Below are 22,721 nucleotides of genomic sequence, written 5' to 3'. Positions count from 1 at the left end.
CTCACAATTTTTTTTGTACTTTTAGGTTGTAAGCTGCAATAAAAAAAATTAAAAGCTTGTTTCTAGCCAAAAAAAAAAAAAATGACTATAAAAGCTTGTATATGACAAAAATTCTAAAAATAATTGATCTCTCATAGATTTCTCTTGAGAGTACAAATGAAGATTTAGAAAATCCCCACATAAAATACTTTTAAAATGGATTACCTTTGTTTGTAAATAAAATTTAAAATTGGTTATCATATATATTTTCATTATATAAATAATTAAAATTATGCATCCAAGTGACAAAAAATAATTTAATTGATGGTCTTCATCTTCTTAAATGCCAAATCACACTAGTCATAATAACATGCACATAAAATTTGGTGTAGATAGTTAAACAAGAAGAAAAAGAGCATCAAAGATTCACGCGGACGAAGGTGTGTGGATGTTGGTGAGCCACCACGTAGCCAGCTGGCTGTCGGACACTGCCTAAAGATCTCACACACTCTTTCTCTCTCCTCCTAAACCTCATACAGCACGTGACTCACACCACCCCCCTCTTTTCTCTCTCCTCACCAAATCCCTCTTTCAACATTTCAATTTTTTTCTTTTTACCCCAACATCACTTTCCATAATCGATCATTTCATTTTCTTCTTCTATCAACCAAAATTAAATAAAAATCATAGTTTATCAGTTTCTCAATTTCAATTCTTTTGCCTCCTTCAAAATCAAATCAAAGAAAATCTTCAAAAAAAAAAAAAAACCCTCTGTTTTTCTTTTGTTCTTCCCCCATCTTTCTCTTTCTCTCTTCTCTTTTTGCGGCGCTTATTATTTTCTCTCTTAAAGTGTATACTTGGACGTATAAACATGTGGTATAGTTGAGATTCTAATGGTATTGGTTTTACCCAGTTGTTCATCGGATTCAATTTCTCGGATCTGCTGGTGGGTTTCTTTCATCTTTTCTTGTTTCATCTGGGTTTTTGATTGATCAACTTTTTGTCGTTTTTATTGTTATTTAAGAAACGTGTTTTTTTGATCGTTTTTGTGTTTTTTGCTGTGATTTATGAAGTGGATTTATGTTAGATTAGATGTTGGATGAGTTTTCAATGCTTGATTTTAGAATGTAGGTAGTGTTTAGGGTTCATTTGGAGGTACTAGATTCATAATCTTGCATTTGGTTTATTTGATTTTTTTTTTTTGGGGTTGATCAATTGTTGCTTCAGTAGTGAAATTGCTTCTAGTTTAATTGCAATCTTACCTAAATTTAGGTGTGCTTTTGTGATCATGTTGCTGCTTCTGATAGCATTGATGGATCTTCTTCCAATTTAGATAGTAGTGGATTAGATACTTGTTGCGGCGGAGACCCGCGTTTCTGCTGGAATCTTTAATGAGAGTTATTCCTTTCTTTTTTTCTAGATATACTGATTCAAGTAGGTTGTGATGACGTACGCTAGCGTTTATTGCTCGTATTAGGGTTTTAAATTTTAATGATTCCGGCATTCTGCTGTAGTGCTGTAATTTTGGGAACTATGTGATCTTATTGAATTTGCTAACCAAACGTTGTCAAATTAGTGAGTTTTCATTACGACTTACAAGGGTGTTTAATTGGTACTGCAACATGAGCATGAGTTGAAGATCTATCATTACAACCTAGTCAATGATAGTAAATTTGCATTCAACAAATCAAAAAAAGAAAAAGAGAAATGAAGTTGATTACATTTTGGCTTTGGCATTAGGAAACATGGGTTGGTGACCTAGAATGACAGGATGAACAACACTAATGGAACGAGGTTGTGAATTTGTATATTGTATGCAACTTAAAGATGTTTACGAAGGTGACCAGGTTGATTCCCACTTCTGTTATTCTATTGTCATCTTTCTAATACCCTAGTGACTAGTTGCACTGAGAATTGTAGTTGTAGATACATACATATGCATTCATTGCGAAGGTGAAGCTCCATGAGGGTCTTATGTGACTCCTGCTCAGATCTTACATTAGGTTGTAGTCAGTGATGAGACGTACGCTCCATTTAGTTGTATGAGCATGCATTTTTCAGCTGATGGCTGATTCTTGACTATTTGGTTGGTGATGAGGGGAATTTTACGGTAAAGTTTATATCTCCTTCAGAAGTAGGTCGTTATTGCTGGAAGTGCTTGTTTTAAACAGCGAAGTATGGAATTAGTGTGGAATTGGGTTTCTGATACTTCTTTATTATTAATTCTAATGCTAGTTTTGGCTTGCTACTTGCAGAGCTTAGTCTTATCTTGCATTGGTTTGAAGATTAGTTAGATAGTCTAATAATTTGCTACGTCCAGGAATCTCAGGCCTACATGATTCCAGTTTCAAGTAGTATGCCTCCTTAAATTTTGAGTCAATTAGACACGTTGCCATCCTTTTGGAATTTGCAAGTTCATTTTGTGTGATAAAATGTATGGCATTTGCTAACAGTTGACTATGTCTAGGTCTTGAATATTTCTATGAGTATTTTGTTCCATATATATTGATTTTACAAATCTGAAACTTGTAAGTCAAGTTTTTCCATGAACAATTTAGTATTTTCCAGGAGAAGATGCAAACAAGGTTTTATGTTAACGCATATATGGTATCCTCCATGAATGGTCTTGAAACATACTCATTTTTTTGCCCTCAAGAGCACATGTAATGTAGAAAGCAATACTTATATAAAATTGTTGTGATATTTTATGTGACATTACAAGAAACTACCGTGTCTTACTTTCTGTAATCAGCAGTCTGCGCATATTTTCTTTTACTCTTATGTAAGCCATCTTTTTATCTGCTAATCTGTGACGTGTGTGTTTCTGAGCTGCTTTTTCTTTTTTGTAGCAGTCAGGTTTTTTTTTTTTTTTTTTTTTTTTTTTTTTTTTGTAGATTTCCTTTCTAGTGGTGTTATTGATGTGGCTTAGGGATGAATGTCAGGTCTATGGTGGTTTAGCATAGTATTAAATTGTGGAAACTGAAACTTGGGTAGTAGGTTTTAAATTGCATTAGATTGTCTGAATAGGACAGTCGGTAAATTTGTATAAGCTGAGCTCACTAAAATTCTGCTTGGACATGTTAAGGGTAATTATTGCATCCCTTAATTCTAATGATACATCTGTTTACAATAGAAGCAAGCTTTTTTTTATGCCCTTTTACCACTAAAGGCAATCGCAAGATCTAGAAAATTAAATAAAAATGATTGACTCTATGATCTGCAATATGCAGGCTAAGTGCCTCAAGATCATGGGAAGCAAAATACAAGAATTTAGGCCAATGATTTGTTGTTTTGATTCCACATCTGGATGGGAAAGGGTTTTTATGGGGTAATAAGTGGGGGCGAAATGGTTTTACATTCCAACTATTTGACAGAATGGAGGAGACACATGATGATACTGGGCAAGCAGAACCGGGGTCTTCTAGTTCTACCTGGTGGGCTTCAGATTTTGCGGAAAGTTTTGGATCAGTTTCTTTGACTTCTCAAGAAGACATATTGAGTCGCAAGGAATCCATTAGACACGGTGAGCAGGATTCACTATTCTCTGAGACAGCATCTCAGATTCTCTGGAGCACTGGAGTGCTCTCTGAACCTATTCCAAATGGATTTTATTCTATTGTTCCGGTGAGTAGCTTTGCTAACCTCTTGGAGTTACTGCTTCCATTTTTTTTTGTTGTGGTTTAAAAATTTCTGAATCTATAAATATGGAAATAAGGTCATAAGTTTTACTATTGCTGGTTCTCAGTGTAGTTATGATCCTCCCTGTAGATTTTCTTTCTCTTTTTGTTTCTGCTAATATGATGATTAGGGAGAAAAGGAAGTTAGATATTTAAAAATGATTGTGACTTATGAGAATGGTGATGAAACTGAAAGCTGATGATGTTTAATAAATTGCAGGATAAAAAGATTAAGGAGACGTTTGATCGTCTTCCTTCGCTTGACGAGCTTTCTGCTTTGGAAGCTGATGGCCTGAGGGCTGATATCATTCTTGTTGATGCGCAGAGGGATAAGAAACTTCATATGTTAAAGCAACTTATCACAGCTTTAGTGAAAGGATTGAACTCAAATCCGGCTGCTATAATAAAAAAGATTGCTGGATTGGTGAGAACCCTTAGCAATATTGTCTTGTCACATCCAAAGCCTCTTTTTGCCCTTGTATTTAATGTTTTTGTGATTTTCTTTATCCTGGATTGTGTTTGATTTACTCTTCTTACCTCTTATCCTTAGTGGGTAACTTTGATCCTTATTTTTTTATTTTTTGGTCCTTATAATTTATCTCTGTCTGCTGCCGTTGTCTTCATGGCTCAAATGAATATTAGAGTTGAAAGTATACTAGATAAAGAAAAACATTGCTCCCTTTGGCAAGAGTTTGATTATTGTTTCTCGACAAAGTTACAGTTTTGAAGGTCGGCATAATCCTCCTAATTAATACCATTATGCTTATATGGGGTAAACTAAAATGCCACAATAATAAATAGAAATTTCTCTGAAGAAATAAAATGAGACAACGAAATAAAAAAGAGACAACCCCAACATTATGATCACCTATTTCAGCCCAGCTGAGATCATTATTTTTAAGACTGCTCTTTGCTGTACATCTGACCACACCACATTTGTTTATTTTCCACATATCACTTTTTTTTGTCAGATTGTTAACTTATTTCACCTTTCGTTATTTCTCACCCCTTGAATTTTGTGAATACGTCAGATGGCTGGATGTAACTAGTCTAATTTAATTCACAACTTGTCACAAACAAGAGAAAGAAACAAAAAAAAATCTTTCATTATCATGGGTGTCAATAGCATGTACATTCATGATTTTGGGTTTGCTTGGGAAATAGATTTGACAGGTATGGCTATAGGTTCATTAGAAAATGTGCTTTTCTTGTTATTTGATTCCTGCTCTTGTAAAGCTGGATCTAGTTTGGCAGCAGGAATATTGGTAGAGTAATTTTTTTTTTTTTTTTTGTGTGTGTGTCATTAAGGGGTTGTTCCTTCAACTTATATTTACTTATTTTCAGAAAAAGTAAGAAAAGTTTAGGAAGTCCAGAAAAAGTCAGACGAATTTAGGAAAAGTGAAAGTTAAAAAAAATCTAGAGAGAAGTTCAGAAAAGCTTAGAAAAATTAAGAAAAGTTCATAGAAGTTTGAAAAATTTCAGAATAATTAAGAAAATATAAAAGAAGTTATGAAAAGTTCTGAAAAACCAATTGAAGGCCAGGAAAAATAAGTTGATGAGAAGATACTCTAAGAGGTAGTGATGGAGTTGGAGGACTCTATGTGGTTGAGATGGTGTGTGTTGAGGTGGTGTGAGGTTGAAATAGAGTTTGGGGACGGTGTTGGAGCTTTGGAGAACACTGATCGAACTGCTGGTTGTTCGGACGTGGCAATGATAGAGGAGGTGGTGCAACTATGTGCATCAACTTGTAGTTATATGATCATCTAAGTAGGTTGAATTGTGTCCAACTAGTTTATCAACATGGTTCCTTTGATAAACCTTCTTAGTTTTACTTCCATGTTCCTCTGTCTCTTCTGCTTTGCACCTGCACTTTTGAGTTTGCACGTATGTCTCAGAATCTGGGAAGCTGAAGAAATAGAGCCTCTACTGAGAATTTGTTCTACAATATTTTTTTTTTTAATTATACGAGCTGGATCATGCTGTTATATAGAGGTCGCTGGAAGCCTGGAACAATACACAGTCTCTTTTAGTGATGGATATGTTGTGCTGTCAATGCAGTTGAGGCAAGAATTTAACATCTTTATGTTTTATGATTTCAAGCAATCCAACTTTTTTTTCCAGAAGATTTAGGGGCTAACCCAATCTTAGGATTTTTTAGGTGGTCAAGCAAGGCGTCCGGCTGATTTGAGTCTTCTAAAACATCGACCTTCCTTATGTTGCGAAGGACATCTTTAATATATGAGATTTGGTAGAAGGCAAGAATGTAATCCGGTGACAGGGGGCTTTGTTTGGTTGAGATTTTGATCTTGGCACAACTTCTAGCTTTTACATGACTGCATACTTGATGCAGTCTGTGATTTGAGATGGGAATATCAATTGGTAATTACATAGGCACGAAATGGTGCATGCAAGAGTTATTTGATTATGTATCATCTAAGTGACAGAGAGCAGCATATAGGAGATACATTGATCTGTTAACATATTGGTTTTCTTTCCAAAGCACCACTATGGAGAATCTTTTTTCTCGTTAGCTTTGTTACTAAATACTTCTCTGGTTCAGTGGTTTGTGCTTCACTACTACTGGTTTTAAATGTTTGCTCCTCAGTTAGCTGGCATTGCAGTGTAGCAATTAGGGCCTGGTAACGTGATATATATTACTTGTTGGGTTTTCAATTAGTCTCTTCTTTTGATCTACATATTTATGTTGATAGTGCTGATTTTATATGTTCTTGTGATTTCTTACTTTTTGTGGTATTCTGATACTGTGTCTTTGTGTGGGAGCTATGGAAGATCATTGCCTTTTTCGTTATATATATATATATATATATATATATATATATATATATATATATATATATATATATATTAATTTTTTACATTTATATATTCCCCACCTTCTGTAGAATTGAGATGTCATTTTCTTCCTGCTGTTACTCTGACAGGTTTCTGATCTTTATAAACGTCCTAATTTGGAATCCAGTCCTGTGAAATCTCCAATAGAGGAAGTTTATCAAGGTTCCATGGCTCGTGGAGTTCAGTTGCTAGGACAAATAAAAAATGGTTCATGTCGTCCTCGTGCAATCTTATTTAAAGTTTTGGCAGATACTGTAGGTCTAGAGAGTAAGCTTATGGTGGTATGTAGCTTTAATCTTGATTGGCTGTTAAATCTTTCTCGTTTTTTTCAATTTCAATTTAATGGATTTTCTCTGTTTCCTTTTTTCCCTTCCAGGGGTTGCCAAATGATGAAAGAATTGAGTGTGCAGATTCATATAAGCATATGTCTGTGGTAGTAGTATTGAATTCTGTAGAACTTCTGGTTGATCTCACGAGGTTTCCTGGTCAACTGATACCTCGATCCACCAGGGCTATTTTCTTAACCCATATTTCACCAGCAGGGGAGAGTGACTCTGCAGAAAACGATTCTTGTGACTCGCCAATGGAGCCCAACAGTCCTCTGTATGGATTTTCTGAAAGAGTTGATCCAGACAGGTTTGTTGGACCTATATTGTTATGCCATAATAATGTCATATATAATAATCTTCAGTGCTTCTCTTATCGGTAATATAGGCATCGAGATGTTATCTATATAAGTTCTGTGTTATTATAGCTTTTATTGCACTTTGCTATGTGGTTCAGTATTACATTAATATAAGCCAAGTATTTTATGTTGATGTGGTTCTTTCTGTCTCCTTGAATCTCCTTTTTAAGCGATTGGAGCTTTGAGCATATGCATTTTCTGTGATTCAGAAGAAGAAATATAGACATCACTGCTGAGTTCTGAGGGTATACCTTTTTTGAAAGAGAGTACTTAAATTTAATTAAGTGAAATATTCAGCGTTAGGGTTTGCTATGTGAGAATTTTGATCAGATGAGACCTACATTAAGTAATATCATCTTCTAGTTTTGTAGATAATTTTCCCTTTTGTTTTTATTCAAAAGATTAGTCATTGAGGAAGAAATAAGCTGTAATTGATACACTGGGCTGCGATAGTTTTGCTTTGAAGAATTTACTGTGTGATTGAGAGGGAGAGGCCAAGTATTTGGAAAATCTGATGATTTGCATTGCATGGTACCATGTTTCAAACTTTCAACAAACTCTCTTGTGTGCTACCAAAAAATTGATCAAACTTAAGCAATTAACTCAGTTAGTTCATCAAAGTGATCTGATATGTGATCTAAATGGTAGGTTCTAAAGTATGCTACAAATTTTTTTTTATATGAGAAATTGAGAATTTTTAATTGACAAAAGCTTCAAGTAAGATAGTTCATTGCTCTGTATTTTGTTTCTCTTAGCTCTTCTCACTGTATGTATCATATGGAATAGGGATATTGCTTCATTGCATCAAGACCTAAAAATATTGAGTAGCTAGTGCTAATATTTTTTTATTTGCTTCAGTGCAGAGAAAGATGATACTGGTCAATTTGCGAGGAGGTTTGATATGAATGTCTCTGGTCCTTCGTTGCAGAACAGAGTGCTTAGATCCAATTCTGGTATTGAAAGAAGATTGAGGTATTTGATCCTTCCCACTTGCTTATACATTTTTGCTATGTACTTCTATTCTTTTTTTCCTTTTCCTTGAGGGTGGGGGGTGGGGCACGGGTGGCATCCGAATGGATAATTTGTATCATTTGGTGACTTGTGTCTTCCATGTTCAGTTTCTGCCTTTTCACTGCTCATTTTGAGCTGATTTTTAACATTCCTCAGTTTATCCCATAGTGAACCGAACATTGCAACAACATTTTGGAGACGGAGTCGGAGGAAGGTTATTGCTGAACAGCGGACTGCTAGTTCAAGGTGTTCCTTGATTCCACTTCCACCTTCAAGTGATGAGGATTGTTTGTTCTACTGATATTTTTGTTGAAAGTGCACCGTAATTTGCAGTTCTTATTTATTAGGTTCGAAAACAGCTAATAGTTTTAGAATTTCGAAAATTTAGGCTGCTTGGGGTCCTAGTTGACATATATTGAGCAAGATTATAATTGCTGTGTGTGAGAACCTGAGATTCTACAATGTGGTGAAATTGGACTCTGCTGACACTTGGCTTTAGATGGCTAATGACAAACGTAAATGATATTTTAGCAATGCAATGTGGCTGATTATAGAGTCAAACGGAGATATTTTCAGTGCTAATAGCATCATAAGATTATACATCTCAATTTCCCGATATTCAAAATTAAGTAGTTCTGCATCCTCAAGAAGTCGAATCACAATGAGAAGTGAGATTATGTCATCATATGTGATATGAGGGATGTTCATTCTATTGATTAAGAAACTCAATCATACCAATGAAACTAAATGATGACCCCACTACTTGTTGCCATTTACGGATCTGATATGGTGAACTAGTACTATGTTTACTTGATTAGTTGCAAGGAGTGCTTACTTTTGGTTTATGTGAAAGTAGTGATGTGAATGGTGTTGTGTCAATGTGGCTTAATAGCTAATGAGCTCACCCTATCTGTTCACATAATGTTATGATTGAAAAAAGTTAGCATGTTTATCTTCTCATTTCTTGCTTTGCAAATGAGTACATAGTGAAGCTACTTTCTTTAGTCCATTGAGTATTTGAAGGAGATGCTGATCTTGTTTATAAGAATTTATAATGTTATTTAAGTAATCATGGAACATTTGCAGATTTTCTATACTGGCATCAAGATTCAAGACTGCAAACCATGGACAGACCTTGGGTTTATACCCAGGGTTTATATTCCCATTACTATAGATAGCGCCATAGCGTGACCAATTGATATAGGCCTATTGTATATTTGATCTAGTATTTGGGAAAATGTTTTGTTGGATCTTCAGCTGGTCTTGATGTGATCATTTATTACCTCAGCTTGAGCATATTTCTTCCCTCATATGGTACTAGCCTTACATGCACGCAATGCGTGCGATAGCGTGTGATAGCTTATTAAATAGAAAATGAAATTAATTGGGTAGAAAATTGTCTTTATATTTATTTTCTTTGAAAAACTGATGTTTAGTTTAAATATCCTACTTTTCCCCCTTTTTTTATTCAAGTGAAACAGTTAGTTATCTCCTTTTTTTTTTTTTTTTTTTTTTTTTTTTTTTTTTTTTGGTGTCCCCCATGTGTTGCCTTATATAATAGAGATTGTGATAGTCTGATAACAATCTGCCAATTACATATGTTATCTAATCGTGGCACTCCACTTAGTGGCTTTTCCTTTCGTTTTCGTGGTTAGATATACAATCATATATTACTTAAAATTATTCCCTCTTCTTAAGTGACTTAGAAGAACCATGGATATTATTTTATCTAGTTTCTGTAAGATTCTCAGATATATGATTTTACCTGGAAGTGATTGATTTTAATATAATTATGCAATCACCAGTGAGCTGTGTGTATGACGTACTCCCTCTATCACTTTTTGTTTGCCTATTTTCCTTCTTTTACTTCTATAAGAGGTGCATTGAGTGGTCAAGTAATTATGTCTTTGTACATGTGGGATAAGGAAGAGCTTCAAAAAACATGTGTGGTAGGGAATAAAGTGGAGAGGGTGGGGATCATGCTTACCTCAAAAGGAACTGGAGCAATCCTTTTACGGACAAACTAAATTGAAATATAGGGCAATGTTTAAGGATGGAGGGAGTAGTAGATAAGTTGTGGATTAGTTTGTAACAAAGTTCTACCATCCTTTTTTTTCCCACTCCCTCTGTCCCATAATATTGTTTGATTATCAATTGTTATTTTATTGAAAAAGGTACGTGTGATAGGAGTTAGTATGGGTACTTGTGTTATTTCTGATGACAAAGTTGTTTTCATAGAATGTGTATCGGAGAGTTTCGGGACAGCCGGACTTTAAATCTTTAATGGGGGAAGAGATGTATTATAACATGAGTGGGAATTTCCACAAATAGAAATGTGAAGAGTATTAGGACATATGAAAAAGGGAAGTGTAAAGAATATCTGGAGATGGAGGGAGAAATTTTCTACTCACTTTCCTTTTACTTCCCTTTTCTGAGTCCCCACTTTATTATTATTATGTAACTTTATTTCTTCTTTTACCCTCCAATACCCCACGAAGGGTGTCCACATAAACCACTAACCCCTCCTCCAAATCTATTCTATCTTTCTTCAATTCTTCCTCCTTTACCAAGAGTGCTCCACCATTGTTGGTTTTTCTCTGTGTTGGTGTTTGTTTCTACAGGAAAGCAACTGAGTAGAACAAAGGAAATGGAAGGGAGTAAATGTTATAATCTTATCAGTAAGCTAGTTTTCTAACCATAGGAAGTTCTCTAGATATAGGGTCCTTGGAAAGGTCATGCTGCCTCAAGTTTAATTATCATTTGGTACAGCCATGCAGCAGTTTCTGCTCACAAATGTCATATATGTAAATACAAAATGTCCATTTCTGCTGATTGTCTAACAGCCATTCACGTAAATATTTTTCTTTTGATCAGCTGAACGGTGTCATTACTTATTGCCACGTGTCCTCCACGCTGTCCTGATTCCACCGTTTCTTTAGAAACCGATTAATGTGCGTTCCTTATATGGTAGATCTTAGTTATCTTTGCCTCTGGGAACTGTCTTCCTCCTTTCTTCATACCCTTCTCCCTTGAAAAAGAGAAAAATATGAAGGAAAAAAGGGTCTGCCTCTTCTTGTATTTGATCAGCATCTCTTCTTTACTAAAAATTTAATCTTGTGTGGTCAATGTTATTTTTCATTTTTTCTTATGCTTCAAACTCACTCACCTGAAGTTGCTCTTGCTAATCTTTTTTATATGATACTTTTGCACCAAAAATACGTTGACCTTTGCTTGTACTTTTAGTGTCTTTGATCTCTCAATATGCAAGTTCTAGTCTTGGCTTATCTGTAGTTTTGGTGGTTGCAGTCCTGAACATCCTTCACTCCGTGGACGTGGTCGGTCCATGCTTGGTGGTGAAAGAAAATCCTTGAGAGATTATGCTGATGATGCTGGTTCATCAAGGTCTATGACTTCTAAATTCCACTTTGCTGGCGGTCTATATAACATGCAGAAAAATCATGCTGGCTCACTTTCTGTGGGTTGATTCCCTAATAGGATCTGATTTTGTTAAGATTTTGTTCTTCTTAAACCACCTTTAAAAAATTTGAAGCCTTTGTGAATCATTCAATGACTTTTAAGAATTAAAGTAAGATGGTCCTGAAATGGTCTGAAAAATCTGGTTCTGGCCAACTTGTCTATATTTGCTTCAGTTAAAATGTATTGTTTAGGATGCATCTCGGAATGTTCTGGAGAGATTTTCATGGTCTGTACCTTGGGTTGCCTATCCCTTTTCTATCAGTTCTCTATTCTTTCCGAGGGAGTCTAGCTAGGAGGGTTTGTTAGTTTGGATTTTGTCAAAGTTTGCAGTCCTGTTTACTATTTTCCAAGTCTCTGCACTTTCTTTCTGGTCAAGGGCCATTCACGAAACGTAAAATGTATCCTTGGATCCTTAGTCATTGAATCTAGTATGTCATAGATGGTCTAGTATGTAGCAATTAATTTCACATGAAATCTTGATTTACATTGGGTTTTTTTTTGCGAATTTATAATGATTTTATGGTAGCTTTTAGGAGGTAATTAATCATTTGAATGGAGGGCCGCGAAGTGATTACAAGCATTTCCCTATGTTTTTTTCTTGTAGCTGGCAGATATGCTTGTCTTTCCCTCAATTTTGTGCCATGATGGTTTATTATTGCCCATTTTCTTCTAGTCTTGTGCGAACAAGCTATTTTATCCAGCTTTTCGGTGGTGTGCAGATCAGTTGGTGTACCAACATCAGAAGCTCGTAGATTACGGCGAAGAAGTATCAGCATCACCCCAGAGATTGGTGACGATATTGTGAGGTTCGTATTTTCTGTTGTTACTACTCCCTCCCATTTTATAGTTCCCGTTTCACTTTGGGCATGGGAAGGAAACAATGATAATTACGTACTTGCATTGGGAGTTGTGTTTTTTGGAATTGTTGTCATAAAAAAATGAAAAAGAATTAGAAAATTAAATGGGTGGGCATGTGAAAAGAGGAAAGAGAAAGTAAAAAATGTTTTTTCTTATACCCAATCAATGAGATTGAAGGAACATTAAATAAAGTGTCAAAACTCATGTGAAGAGGTGGAGAGAGTAAAAAGTGATGTTCAGAAATGGAAATAAGGGAAATGGAAACAACATTTTGGGGCACCCAAAATGGAATATGGGAACTATAAAATGGGACGGAGGGAGTAGTATTTATTTGTAGAAATATGCTGGTCATATCTATATTAGTAAAAAAAAATTGTTTTACAGTTGGTATTTGTAAAAATATGCCGGTCATATCTATATAAGTATAGGAAAAAGTTTGTTAGTCTTATGGAGTGAATTATACTTAAATTTAGCTTTGTTGCCTTAGTTCAAATTGCAACTAGAATAAGTTTTCATAAGTTGAAAGTTTTTAATCAGTTAACGTAGGTTTAGACTAAACATATTTCAGATGAATTGAAATTTGCCTAATTCAATTTTTTATGTCTTTGGTCCTCAATTAGCTTAACCAAAGAAAAAAATCGCGGATGCGGTCGCGATTGCGGTAACGTTTGCGTTGTCGCGGAAGCGACTTGTAACGAATGAATGGAACAGATCGCGTCCAAAGCGGCGTGAATTTTATTAAAAAATTCACATTAATATGTTCTAACCTTATTTGCATTGTTTTAGTTTATGAAGCATTATTAGAGCATAATATAATCAAATCTATTAGAATATCATGTTTCACTCAACTATATAATTAATCATAAAACATTTTTGGCCAATGTTTAAAAAGAACGGATGTATCTGGGTACAAGCGTTCTGACACGGCGAGTTCGCGTTGCGGAACGGGTGATGCGGCGAGATGTATGTGATCTTTATTATGGCGTTCCGTGATGGGATTACGTGGAACGGCAAATCCAAAATCTTGTAACAGAACGGCCGTTCTGTGATGGAACAGGAGCGTTTTAATTTCATGACTGTAACTACTGTAGTTATCTAGATTTACACTATCTATGTGTTATTATTCCGTGTGGCCAACTGGTATTTTCTGTTTATAGTCTTGACAGTTGTATGCAAGTTGAGCAGTTTGGTTTAGCATGTGTATGCTTTATCATGCTTTACTTGTATGAGGCAGACGCCAAATTTCAAAATTCCATGCTATTCAGGATTCAAATTATTAGAGGCAGAGCCCTAAACCTAACATATCATGCTATCTGTTAAAGTTACTTGATTGATTCATATTGCGGGTTGCTTGCTTGAGCTGGGCTAAGATTAGATGAATCTTTGACTGTAGAAGATCCAAAATTACTTGCTTTACCACTGTTGCTGGCATGGTTCATGTACTTATGTACAGTTTCCCTTATTTTTTAGGGCTGTACGAGCAATGAATGAGACATTGAAGCAGAATCGTCTTTTGAGAGAGCGGGGTGAGGATAGGTCTCTTCCCACTTCGCCCAGCAGTAGAAACACTGGTGCCAATGCTGATACAAATGTATGTAGTTTTACCCTCTGATAGGCTATATTTATGTTGATTGATGGAAATAAGTCACTGATATATACTCTTTCTGGTAATGAATTCAGCTATTATAATTGTCAGAGAAAAAATGTCACTGATAAGAAGTTTCCTTTCTAGTATATGCTTGGTTTGCTGGTTTAAACTTAACATGCAGTTCTCCAGCTTTTGAAATTTCTTTATAAGTAACTTCTCTCTTCCTTATCCTGTCAAGTTTTTAGTTTTCCTGAGTTGACTTCTAGCTACTTGTATGTTGATCTGATTTGTATTACCATATCTGATGTAAATCTCCGCTTAGGCTTCTCCCCCCCCCCCCCCCTCCCCCCTTTTGGACACTGAAATGAAGTGTGGTTATGTTAATGGAGATCATGTCAGCCTAGGTGAATTACTAACAAAAAATTATGAAAGATCTAGTAAGATGTATTTTTTGTATGTTTGATAAACCATGGCTAACTAGATAGAGTGCAATAGACTGCAGGATAATTTTGTTAATGTTACTAAGCAATAATTACTCTTTTGACATTCAGGCTTCTGATTTCCATCTTGGGAGTCGAGATGAAATTTCTGGGGCCAGATCTGCATTATATGCTCTGCATGGTGAACAAAATTCTCATAAGGCTATATCATTGCCTTCATCTCCTCATCAATACAGGAGTCTAACTCCAGAGAGGAATAGGGCATCAGAACAGGCTCCAAGTGACGAAATGGTATCAACATGGGAGAAAATTTTGGAAGCACGCATGTATCGTGACAAATCCTTACTTCCTTATGAAGAATGGAATATTGATTTCTCTGAGTTGACCGTTGGAACTCGTGTTGGAATTGGTAAACCTCTTCTCTTGCACCTCTTGCTACTGGAGCTATTTAAATGGATCTAGTAGGAATCGCTGATGTGACTATAAATTTGCTAAGTGTCTGGAGTTCATGTATACATTGCATGTCTTAGTTGTCTGTATATGGTACTTAGCTGCATAACTGGAAGACTGCTTCCATTAGATTTTGGTAAAACGTGCAAGCCACATAATTCGGGAAGTGGAATATGATTTCTAACTAGGTAACATAAGAAAGAAGGAACATAGGGTTAGAAATACATAAATGATTTGCTAATGAATGGATGTGGAATGTGGATATATATACTTCATGAAGTAGCCATTGCATAAGTGGTAATTGGATTTGATCAGAAAAGTTCAGTCTCACATTCTAAAGGTTGATCACATGCATCACACATATTCCTGGTGTGTGAATTATCTTCCATCTGTGTTCTTTTCTTTGGATCGAGTGACAAACTGGATCTGGTTGTTGGTGCTTTTGAAATGGATTTGGTACGAATTAATGTCAAACTAGGAATTTGGCATGTTATTGACTTTTGTTTTCTGATGCAAGCTATTTCTTTAGCCTTTTTAATTATCATTTATATATACTATATGTCCAAGCTATTTCACTGTGTAAAATGTTTCCTTTTGACTAAAATAGAAGATGTAAACAATGGCCTATTCATATGTACTCCTGAAAGCAGATCTTTTTATGTGTAGAAACTGTTTTTATATTTAAATAATGAAAGCTTATCTGACGCTTCTTTCTGGGGCAAAATCTAACGATGAAGAAATATTCTATATGTTAATTTGCCTCCTCAGATGGCTGTTGATCTGAAGTCATCAGAACCAAGGATGGCATGGTTGATACTTGATAGCCATTTAAATATCCTTCCATAATGTTATTAGATGAGATCCCCAGAAAGATTTAGATAGTTTTCACATGATTCCTTTTTGAGTTTTGTGAAAATAGATATATCGTTTGAATTGTGTGAGTTGATGCTTTGATTCCTGAAAACAGTTCATGCATTTAAAAATTGTAGTCCCTCCATCCGGAAGTAGTTGTTACATTTTTCCCAGCCTCATAATTGCAAATACGACATGATTTGACCAAAAATCCCATTACAATAGTTTTGCCATTTCTATCCTTTTTGCATCTGTCGATCAGAGTTATGGCATATCTGGAAATCCAAGTATAAACCATTACTATATTATAGGGAACAATCAGAGATCCTAATATAGTATATGTGAACATTGATTCTAGACTAAGGGAGTACTTTCAATGGATCTTGTTGCTACATAATTTTGTTAAAATTATTTCTGTTGTTTCTGTTAATTGTGTTATCTTCCTTCTCTATATGTAGGTTTCTTTGGGGAGGTTTTCCGAGGAATTTGGAATGGAACTGATGTTGCCATCAAAGTGTTTCTGGAGCAGGATTTGACTTCTGAAAACATGGAGGACTTCTGCAATGAAATAGCCATTCTTAGGTAATGCTTGTTTTCCAAATATTATCGTCGCGGTGAGCCTTTCTACACAAATACTAACACAAATGTTTCTTTTGTGTTGCTTCCAGCCGCCTCCGACACCCTAATGGTAACCCACTTGTCCTGCTACTTCTTCAATTTTTGGAAATTCATCTCTGCTTTTGCTTTATTATTTGCTAAATGTGAACCTATCCGCCATTTTCCCGAATATGAGAAGAGAAAGATTCAGAATAAATTTTTAAATCAAGCACACCATCTGAGGGAAAAAAGAATTGATGTCATTGATCTGCTTGGAAAGCATAAGATGCTATGTTAATCCTCTCACAGTGAATATTCTTGTTACGAATACATTAACTGTGAACTTCATTGCTGTTTATACTATGATAAGCTCATTTACCAATTGTGGGCATATTTTGCAGTTATTTTGTTCCTTGGTGCTTGCACAAAACCACCACGCTTATCAATGGTCACAGAATATATGGAAATGGGTTCTTTGTATTATTTGATCCACTTGAGTGGTCAGAAGAAGAAGCTTAGCTGGAGGAGGAGATTGAAAATGCTACGTGATATATGCAGGTTTGTCTGATCATGCTATGATATTGTTACTTGTACCATGCGACTGAAACCAAATTTTTGGCAAGTGTGCATTAAACTTTTTGTTGAAGGTGTTATCAACATTTAGATCAAGTATGTTAAACTGAGTGATGCATGTGAAGAATTATGGTAGTCATATGGGATATTCAAGAAATAATTAGTAGCTTATGAATACATTACGGTTCAGGCCCATCTAGTGCTCTACAGGATGATTCTGACAGTTAAATAAAAAGTCCTGCTTCTCTGACATAAACACTTACGTGTTGATAAAAATTGTACCTGAAACCTAGGAATTAATGCATGATTGACAAGCTATCTTCACCTTTTGGCTTGGGGCGTCCGTTTAAGTTTGTTGAATTCTTTTTTTGAATGTACACTAACTGTAGTTTTCGTGTGCCATTTAAAGAGGGTTGATGTGCATACACCGAATGAAGATTGTTCACCGTGATCTGAAGAGCGCTAACTGTCTCGTGAACAAGCATTGGACAGTGAAGATATGTGATTTTGGGCTGTCAAGGATAATGGCAGATACGTCTATGGGAGATTCTTCTTCTGCAGGAACTCCTGAATGGATGGCTCCTGAACTGATTCGCAATGAACCCTTTACAGAAAAGTGTGACATATTTAGCCTTGGGGTCATCATGTGGGAGCTCTGCACTCTGAGTAGGCCATGGGAAGGTGTACCACCAGAAAGGGTATTTGCTTGCTAAATCTGCTTCTTGTAGCTGAATTTTTGATTTTTGCCCACTCTTTTTGGTTGGAACCTCAATGGAACTCGGTTTTGCAGGTGGTTTATGCCGTCGCAAATGAGGGTTCACGTTTGGAACTTCCCGAAGGACCTCTTGGCCGGCTCATTGCAGGTACTCTAAAACTACAGTTACCTCTCCTTTCTATTATTGAGATTTCATTTATTGGCCTCGTAGTTACATGGAGTCACGTGACATATAGTGAGCTATAGAAAATATTTCTTCATCGGCCACCAATATTTTACCACATGTCCAATTTGATCGCATACTCTTAGGCACACAGTTTTCGAGATGGATGAAGTGGGGTCATGAATTTTGTTGTTGTAAAGCTATTTTGATAGAAGATGGTGGGGTATTTTTATATTGTAGGTAAGTTATGTGGGTCCTTTGATTAGGGGTTAGTCGGTTCGGGTGGGGACTTTGTTGTTTTTCGTCATTTTCAAAAATAGTGGTAATGAGGAATAATTTTTAAAAATAGCGGGTTCATTCTTAAATGGAAATGCTGCAATTAAATTTGGACGAAATATGGATAGTGTTGCAATTATATTGGGACGGAGGGAATATCTACTCATGCTATTTGTATACGTAGCTTGTCCGAATGTCCGGTCCAAGTCAAAGTGTCAAACCAAAAGATATGCATTCGCTAGTCCATAAGATGTGGGGTGTAGTGGTAAGAGTGGGGAATAATAAAAAATAGTAGTGGCTCCATCCTTAAATGGAAGTTTTTCAATTAAATTGGGATGCCTAAATATGAAAAGGTTGTAATTGAGTTGGGATGAGCTATGGGAACTGTTGCAATTATATTGAGAGGGAGAAAAAGTTGGACATTTTTGTTAGCGTATTTTTTTGTTGCTTTTATTACCACTACTTTTTTGGGGTTCAGGTTTAATTTGTTTGCTAAGAGGTGGTCCAAAACTTTCTCTCTATGTTGCACTTAAAATGAGACACAGGAAGTATACAACAAACAATATTAGGATGATTTTCATTAAATATCAGTTATCACCCATTTCGTAATTCGTATCTTCAACACCTAAGCTAGCTGAAAATTAAATTCCAATACCCTCAACTGTGAATCTAAGAAATTGACTAAATGATGGAGATGATCCTTACTCGTGGCAAACGAGTCAGATTTTGGCGCAGGATTCATTAATTTATAGAACTGGTGCTGGGTTTCTAGAATGCTACAAGCTGATAAACTGACGACGATATTTGACTCTAACCCAAAGTCATAGCTTTGCTGAATTTAGGCTTCTGTAGTACTGATTAGGAACTCCCACCATTGCTGGTTTTCTTCAAAAGTGTCTGCTTGATTAATTCTGGATTGAATTCCATGCTCTGTTTTTTTTTAAAAAAATTAGCAAGTCCCAAATTCCATTCCTTGCTTGATACTAACTGGCGTGTCTAGTTGGTAAGTTGGTATATGATTCGGATTTCCATTTTTGTGTCTAGCTTCTTAAGATTGTTATGTTGGGAACTTGAGATCTAATTGTGTAATTTCAATTGTAGATTGCTGGACAGAACCACATGAACGGCCAAACTGCGAGGACATACTTTCCCGCTTGCTTGATTGCGAATATGCTCTTTGCTAATTCATGTTATTGTATAGCGAGAGAATGTTTGTAGAGGCCTAGAGTTGTTACTATCATTGTCATGTTTCCGGCCACCTTTGTTGTAAACTCAGTAGATGATATTTCAAATTTTGAAATGGAAAAAGAAGAGTTATCACAGTTTGAAATGCAAAGAGAACTACATTTTGTAGGATTTCATCATATCAGCCGTTCAGTAATTGTTGAATGTGAAGAGTTACAGATACAGATACAATTGTAATCTATAATACAAAAAACAAGGAAGAAAACTCTCCAAAATTTGACTCGCCTAATCCTAAGATGCTATAAGTTGGTGTTATCAACAAGAAATGACCAAGCTTGACGTCCAATTTTCCCTTTATGTTATCCTTCAATTACATTGAACCAAAACTTCACGAGCAAACTCAGTCTGGAATTTGGCGTGCATTCAACCTGTTCTCGAATCGACAACACGAATCCACTCTCATCTCGGTGCTCATATCGTTCTCGGGAGCAGGGTAGTAATCCCCTCTCAGTTGCACATCTCTCAGATTTGGAATCCTAATGAAAAACATCATGAAATGCTCATGAGCAGTTCCATGTATGAAGAGTTTCCTCAACGTATCACATTCTGTTAGAAGTGCTGCTGCTGGAAGTGAGAGGCTCCTTTGATTGACCTCCCTATCTTGTGGAGGCCAATAATCAAGCTCATTCAGCCTCAAATTCCTAAAACCATCCAAGAACCACCTCTCCCACAAGCTAAGGTCCATGTGCCCAGATGGGGCTGTCAATGCATAGCCTATTGTATCACCACAATCGAGTTTCATCTTAGACAACATAGGATATTGCCCAAGTGAGCTAATCCCAAAACCCTGTGAGGGTTTCGGTCTCTCTCGACAGTCTCCGTCCACCTTTATATGTATCTCTCTCAAACTTGGGCAATCCTCGAGTCCTGCAGCAGCTAATGGTGTCAAGAGCTCTCCAACACCAATAGAAAGAGATAGAAATTCCAGGCGTTTCCATGTCTTAATCAAATTCCCATTGCTAGTGCCTCCTCGTTTGATGTTGCCATTCATGAACCAGCTCCCAGTACCCAGAGAAAGCTTACATCTCTTTTTCACCCTACTTTCTACCTCAATTCCATCATCATCATCTTTGCTCTCCATCTCATTAATATCATCATCACCTAGTACAATTGCCTCTTCCTCGTACTCGGGCTTCTCACCATCCCAAACACAATCAATGTGAAGGCTCCTAATTCGGTCCCTAATTGGCTCCACTGTCTTCAACGATGTAGGAGCATCAAGGTATTTGCAACCCGAGATCTTGACTTCAACTAGCGTCTTCGTGAGCAAGCACACCATCGTCCTTAGTCCCCTCATCGTGATCTTCCTACATCCTTGGACCTCAAACTTAGCAAGCTTGGAGCATCCCCTCCCAATGGCGATCAAACCAAAGTCCGTCAAATCAGCCGAGTTGTTAATAGTTAACGACTCAAGTCCCTGACACAGAGCAATCCCATCCAAATGAGACTCAATTGCCCTACAAATCCCATGAAAACAACCCACCTCAAGCACCCTCAAATTGGGACATCTGGAAGCCAAAGCTTCCAAACACACCCAACTCCCTCTAACATTCCTGCAAACATCCAAGAGCAATTCCTCAATGAAACTCAACCCAGAAAAAAAGCGAACAAGACAGTCAAGACTAAAGCCAGCATCCTCACTAGAAAAGCCATCCTCATCAAAATCTCGATCTCCCTGCGAAATATCCGCAAGATGAAGAACCCTCAAGTGAATACAATTGGACGGAATGGCCAAAAGCGCGTCTTCCCCAACAAAGCCAACATATCTAGGATCAAAAACACAGCCAACCCTAAAATCCCTCAAATTAGGGCAAGCCCTAGTAATATCAAGAAGCTCATCAGACTTAAAACCTTCAGACAAAGAAAAGTTCAACAAATTCAAGTGAATCAAATTGGAGGCAATGAAAGGATGAGCCTGAAGAGCAGGAGGAAGATCCTCAGTCCAGTAATAAAAGCAAGACAAATCAAGAGAAGAAAGAAGGGAAGAATTCTGAAAGAGAGAGAAGAAATCAGAGCCAAGTGGGGTATGATTAGGGCGTTGATGCCAGCGAATAAGCTTGACGTGAGAAAGAGAAGGGAAAAAGGGAGAAAGAAGAGAGAGAGTAGAGGGAGAACGAGAGTAAAGGGTAAGAGAAGAGACAGATGGAAAAGCCAAGCGTAGGCGGTGAGAGAGAAGGAAAGAAGGGTCTTGAATGTGAAGAGAGAGTCCCAACCCCCAAGGAGAGAGGAGAGAGAGGTCTAGATGTGTGATAGAGGTGAAGGAGTTTGGGAGGTGGAACAGAAGGTCGCGGATGTTGCCGCGTAAAGTTAGGTGGGTGCGTGTCAGGCGCTCTAAGGCGCGCCATTTCGTCGTTACGAGGGAGGCGCAGTTGCGGGCGCGGACATCGGTGATCAGAGAGAGGATGTTGGTTAGGATGGCGTCGGGGAGATCGTGGATTGTAGTAGTGGACATGGGAGGATGTGGAGATTGGGGAGAAATGAGGAGAGAGAGAGAGAGACAGAGAGAAGGTAAGAGGAGGTGAGGTGTGCGGTTTTGTAGTAGATGGAGAATGGGGATTGGAGATTATCCAATACTGCTAAAGAGTAAAGACGGTCTAGATTCTATTCACTGTTATACTTTGTTTGGATAGGAGAAAATAGAGAGAAAAGGAAGGAAAGAAAAGAGATGGGGGATAAGTTTCCTTATTTGGATAATCTCTTTTAGAGGGTGTTTGATTTACAAAATATAGGTATGATTATGAGTTATGGATTTAGAATCGGCTAAATTCATATTTAGTGTTTTTTTTAGCAAATTCATCTTCCACTACTCATACCCTCTTGCTACGGCTTTACAACTTTTCGAATGCTCCCAAGTATATAACTTAAACCAATTCTATCCTAAACGCTCATAACATATAACATTAATACTAATTAACTCACACAACTCCGAACTTCTGCTAAGGTTGAAATATATGCCAACGTCAGCAATTATAAACAAATCCCTTAGCAAAATGCATCCAAAATATCATAAAAATAACTATAACTTGAGTGCATCAAATACCCCCCACACTTGAACTTTAAACTCAAAATGAGAATCATCAAATAAATCTTCACCCAAGTCATCGACACCAACCTATGCCTAACATCACCATTATCACAATCTTACCAAGAATCGTTTGAAGTTATAACGTAAGGGACAATGATTCCCCCATACTAAGCTTCAAGCTCACCAAGGATAAAATCACCAACCCTACCTGAAAATGTCTTCCACCTTATGACACCAACTCCGACCGAAATACATAT

The 22,721-nt window shown here is 36.7% G+C and overlaps 2 protein-coding genes across 9 annotated transcripts; one reads left to right on the top strand and one right to left on the bottom strand.

Annotated features, from left to right (window-relative positions):
- The first annotated feature begins 515 nt into the window (after positions 1–515).
- On the top strand, positions 516–19,558 carry LOC104903497 (serine/threonine-protein kinase EDR1). 8 transcript variants are annotated; one of them, XM_010691533.4, is made up of 17 exons: positions 517–925; positions 3,354–3,603; positions 3,877–4,080; positions 6,599–6,790; positions 6,886–7,145; positions 8,053–8,166; positions 8,362–8,451; positions 11,512–11,607; positions 12,402–12,488; positions 14,011–14,131; positions 14,680–14,977; positions 16,329–16,452; positions 16,539–16,558; positions 16,869–17,025; positions 17,450–17,738; positions 17,831–17,903; positions 19,296–19,558. In XM_010691533.4, exons 2-17 carry the CDS (start codon positions 3,355–3,357, stop codon positions 19,376–19,378), a joined length of 2,457 nt encoding a protein of 818 aa, XP_010689835.1. In that variant the 5' UTR covers positions 517–925; position 3,354; the 3' UTR covers positions 19,379–19,558. The 8 variants fall into 8 exon arrangements, with proteins under 8 accessions (XP_048491788.1, XP_010689835.1, XP_010689836.1 ...); XM_010691534.4 differs by having other exon boundaries at positions 3,210–3,603; positions 8,374–8,451; XM_010691532.4 differs by having other exon boundaries at positions 3,210–3,603.
- LOC104903498 (F-box/LRR-repeat MAX2 homolog A) lies at positions 19,525–22,018 on the bottom strand. Its single transcript, XM_010691537.4, has one exon. It carries the CDS (start codon positions 21,889–21,891, stop codon positions 19,780–19,782), a length of 2,112 nt encoding a protein of 703 aa, XP_010689839.2. The 5' UTR covers positions 21,892–22,018; the 3' UTR covers positions 19,525–19,779.
- Between the last annotated feature and the right edge of the window lie 703 nt (positions 22,019–22,721).

Source organism: Beta vulgaris, chromosome 9, assembly GCF_026745355.1.
Source record: "Beta vulgaris subsp. vulgaris cultivar EL10 chromosome 9, EL10.2, whole genome shotgun sequence".
NCBI lineage: Eukaryota > Viridiplantae > Streptophyta > Magnoliopsida > Caryophyllales > Amaranthaceae > Beta > Beta vulgaris.
This window is presented reverse-complemented; position numbering and strand designations above follow the sequence as displayed.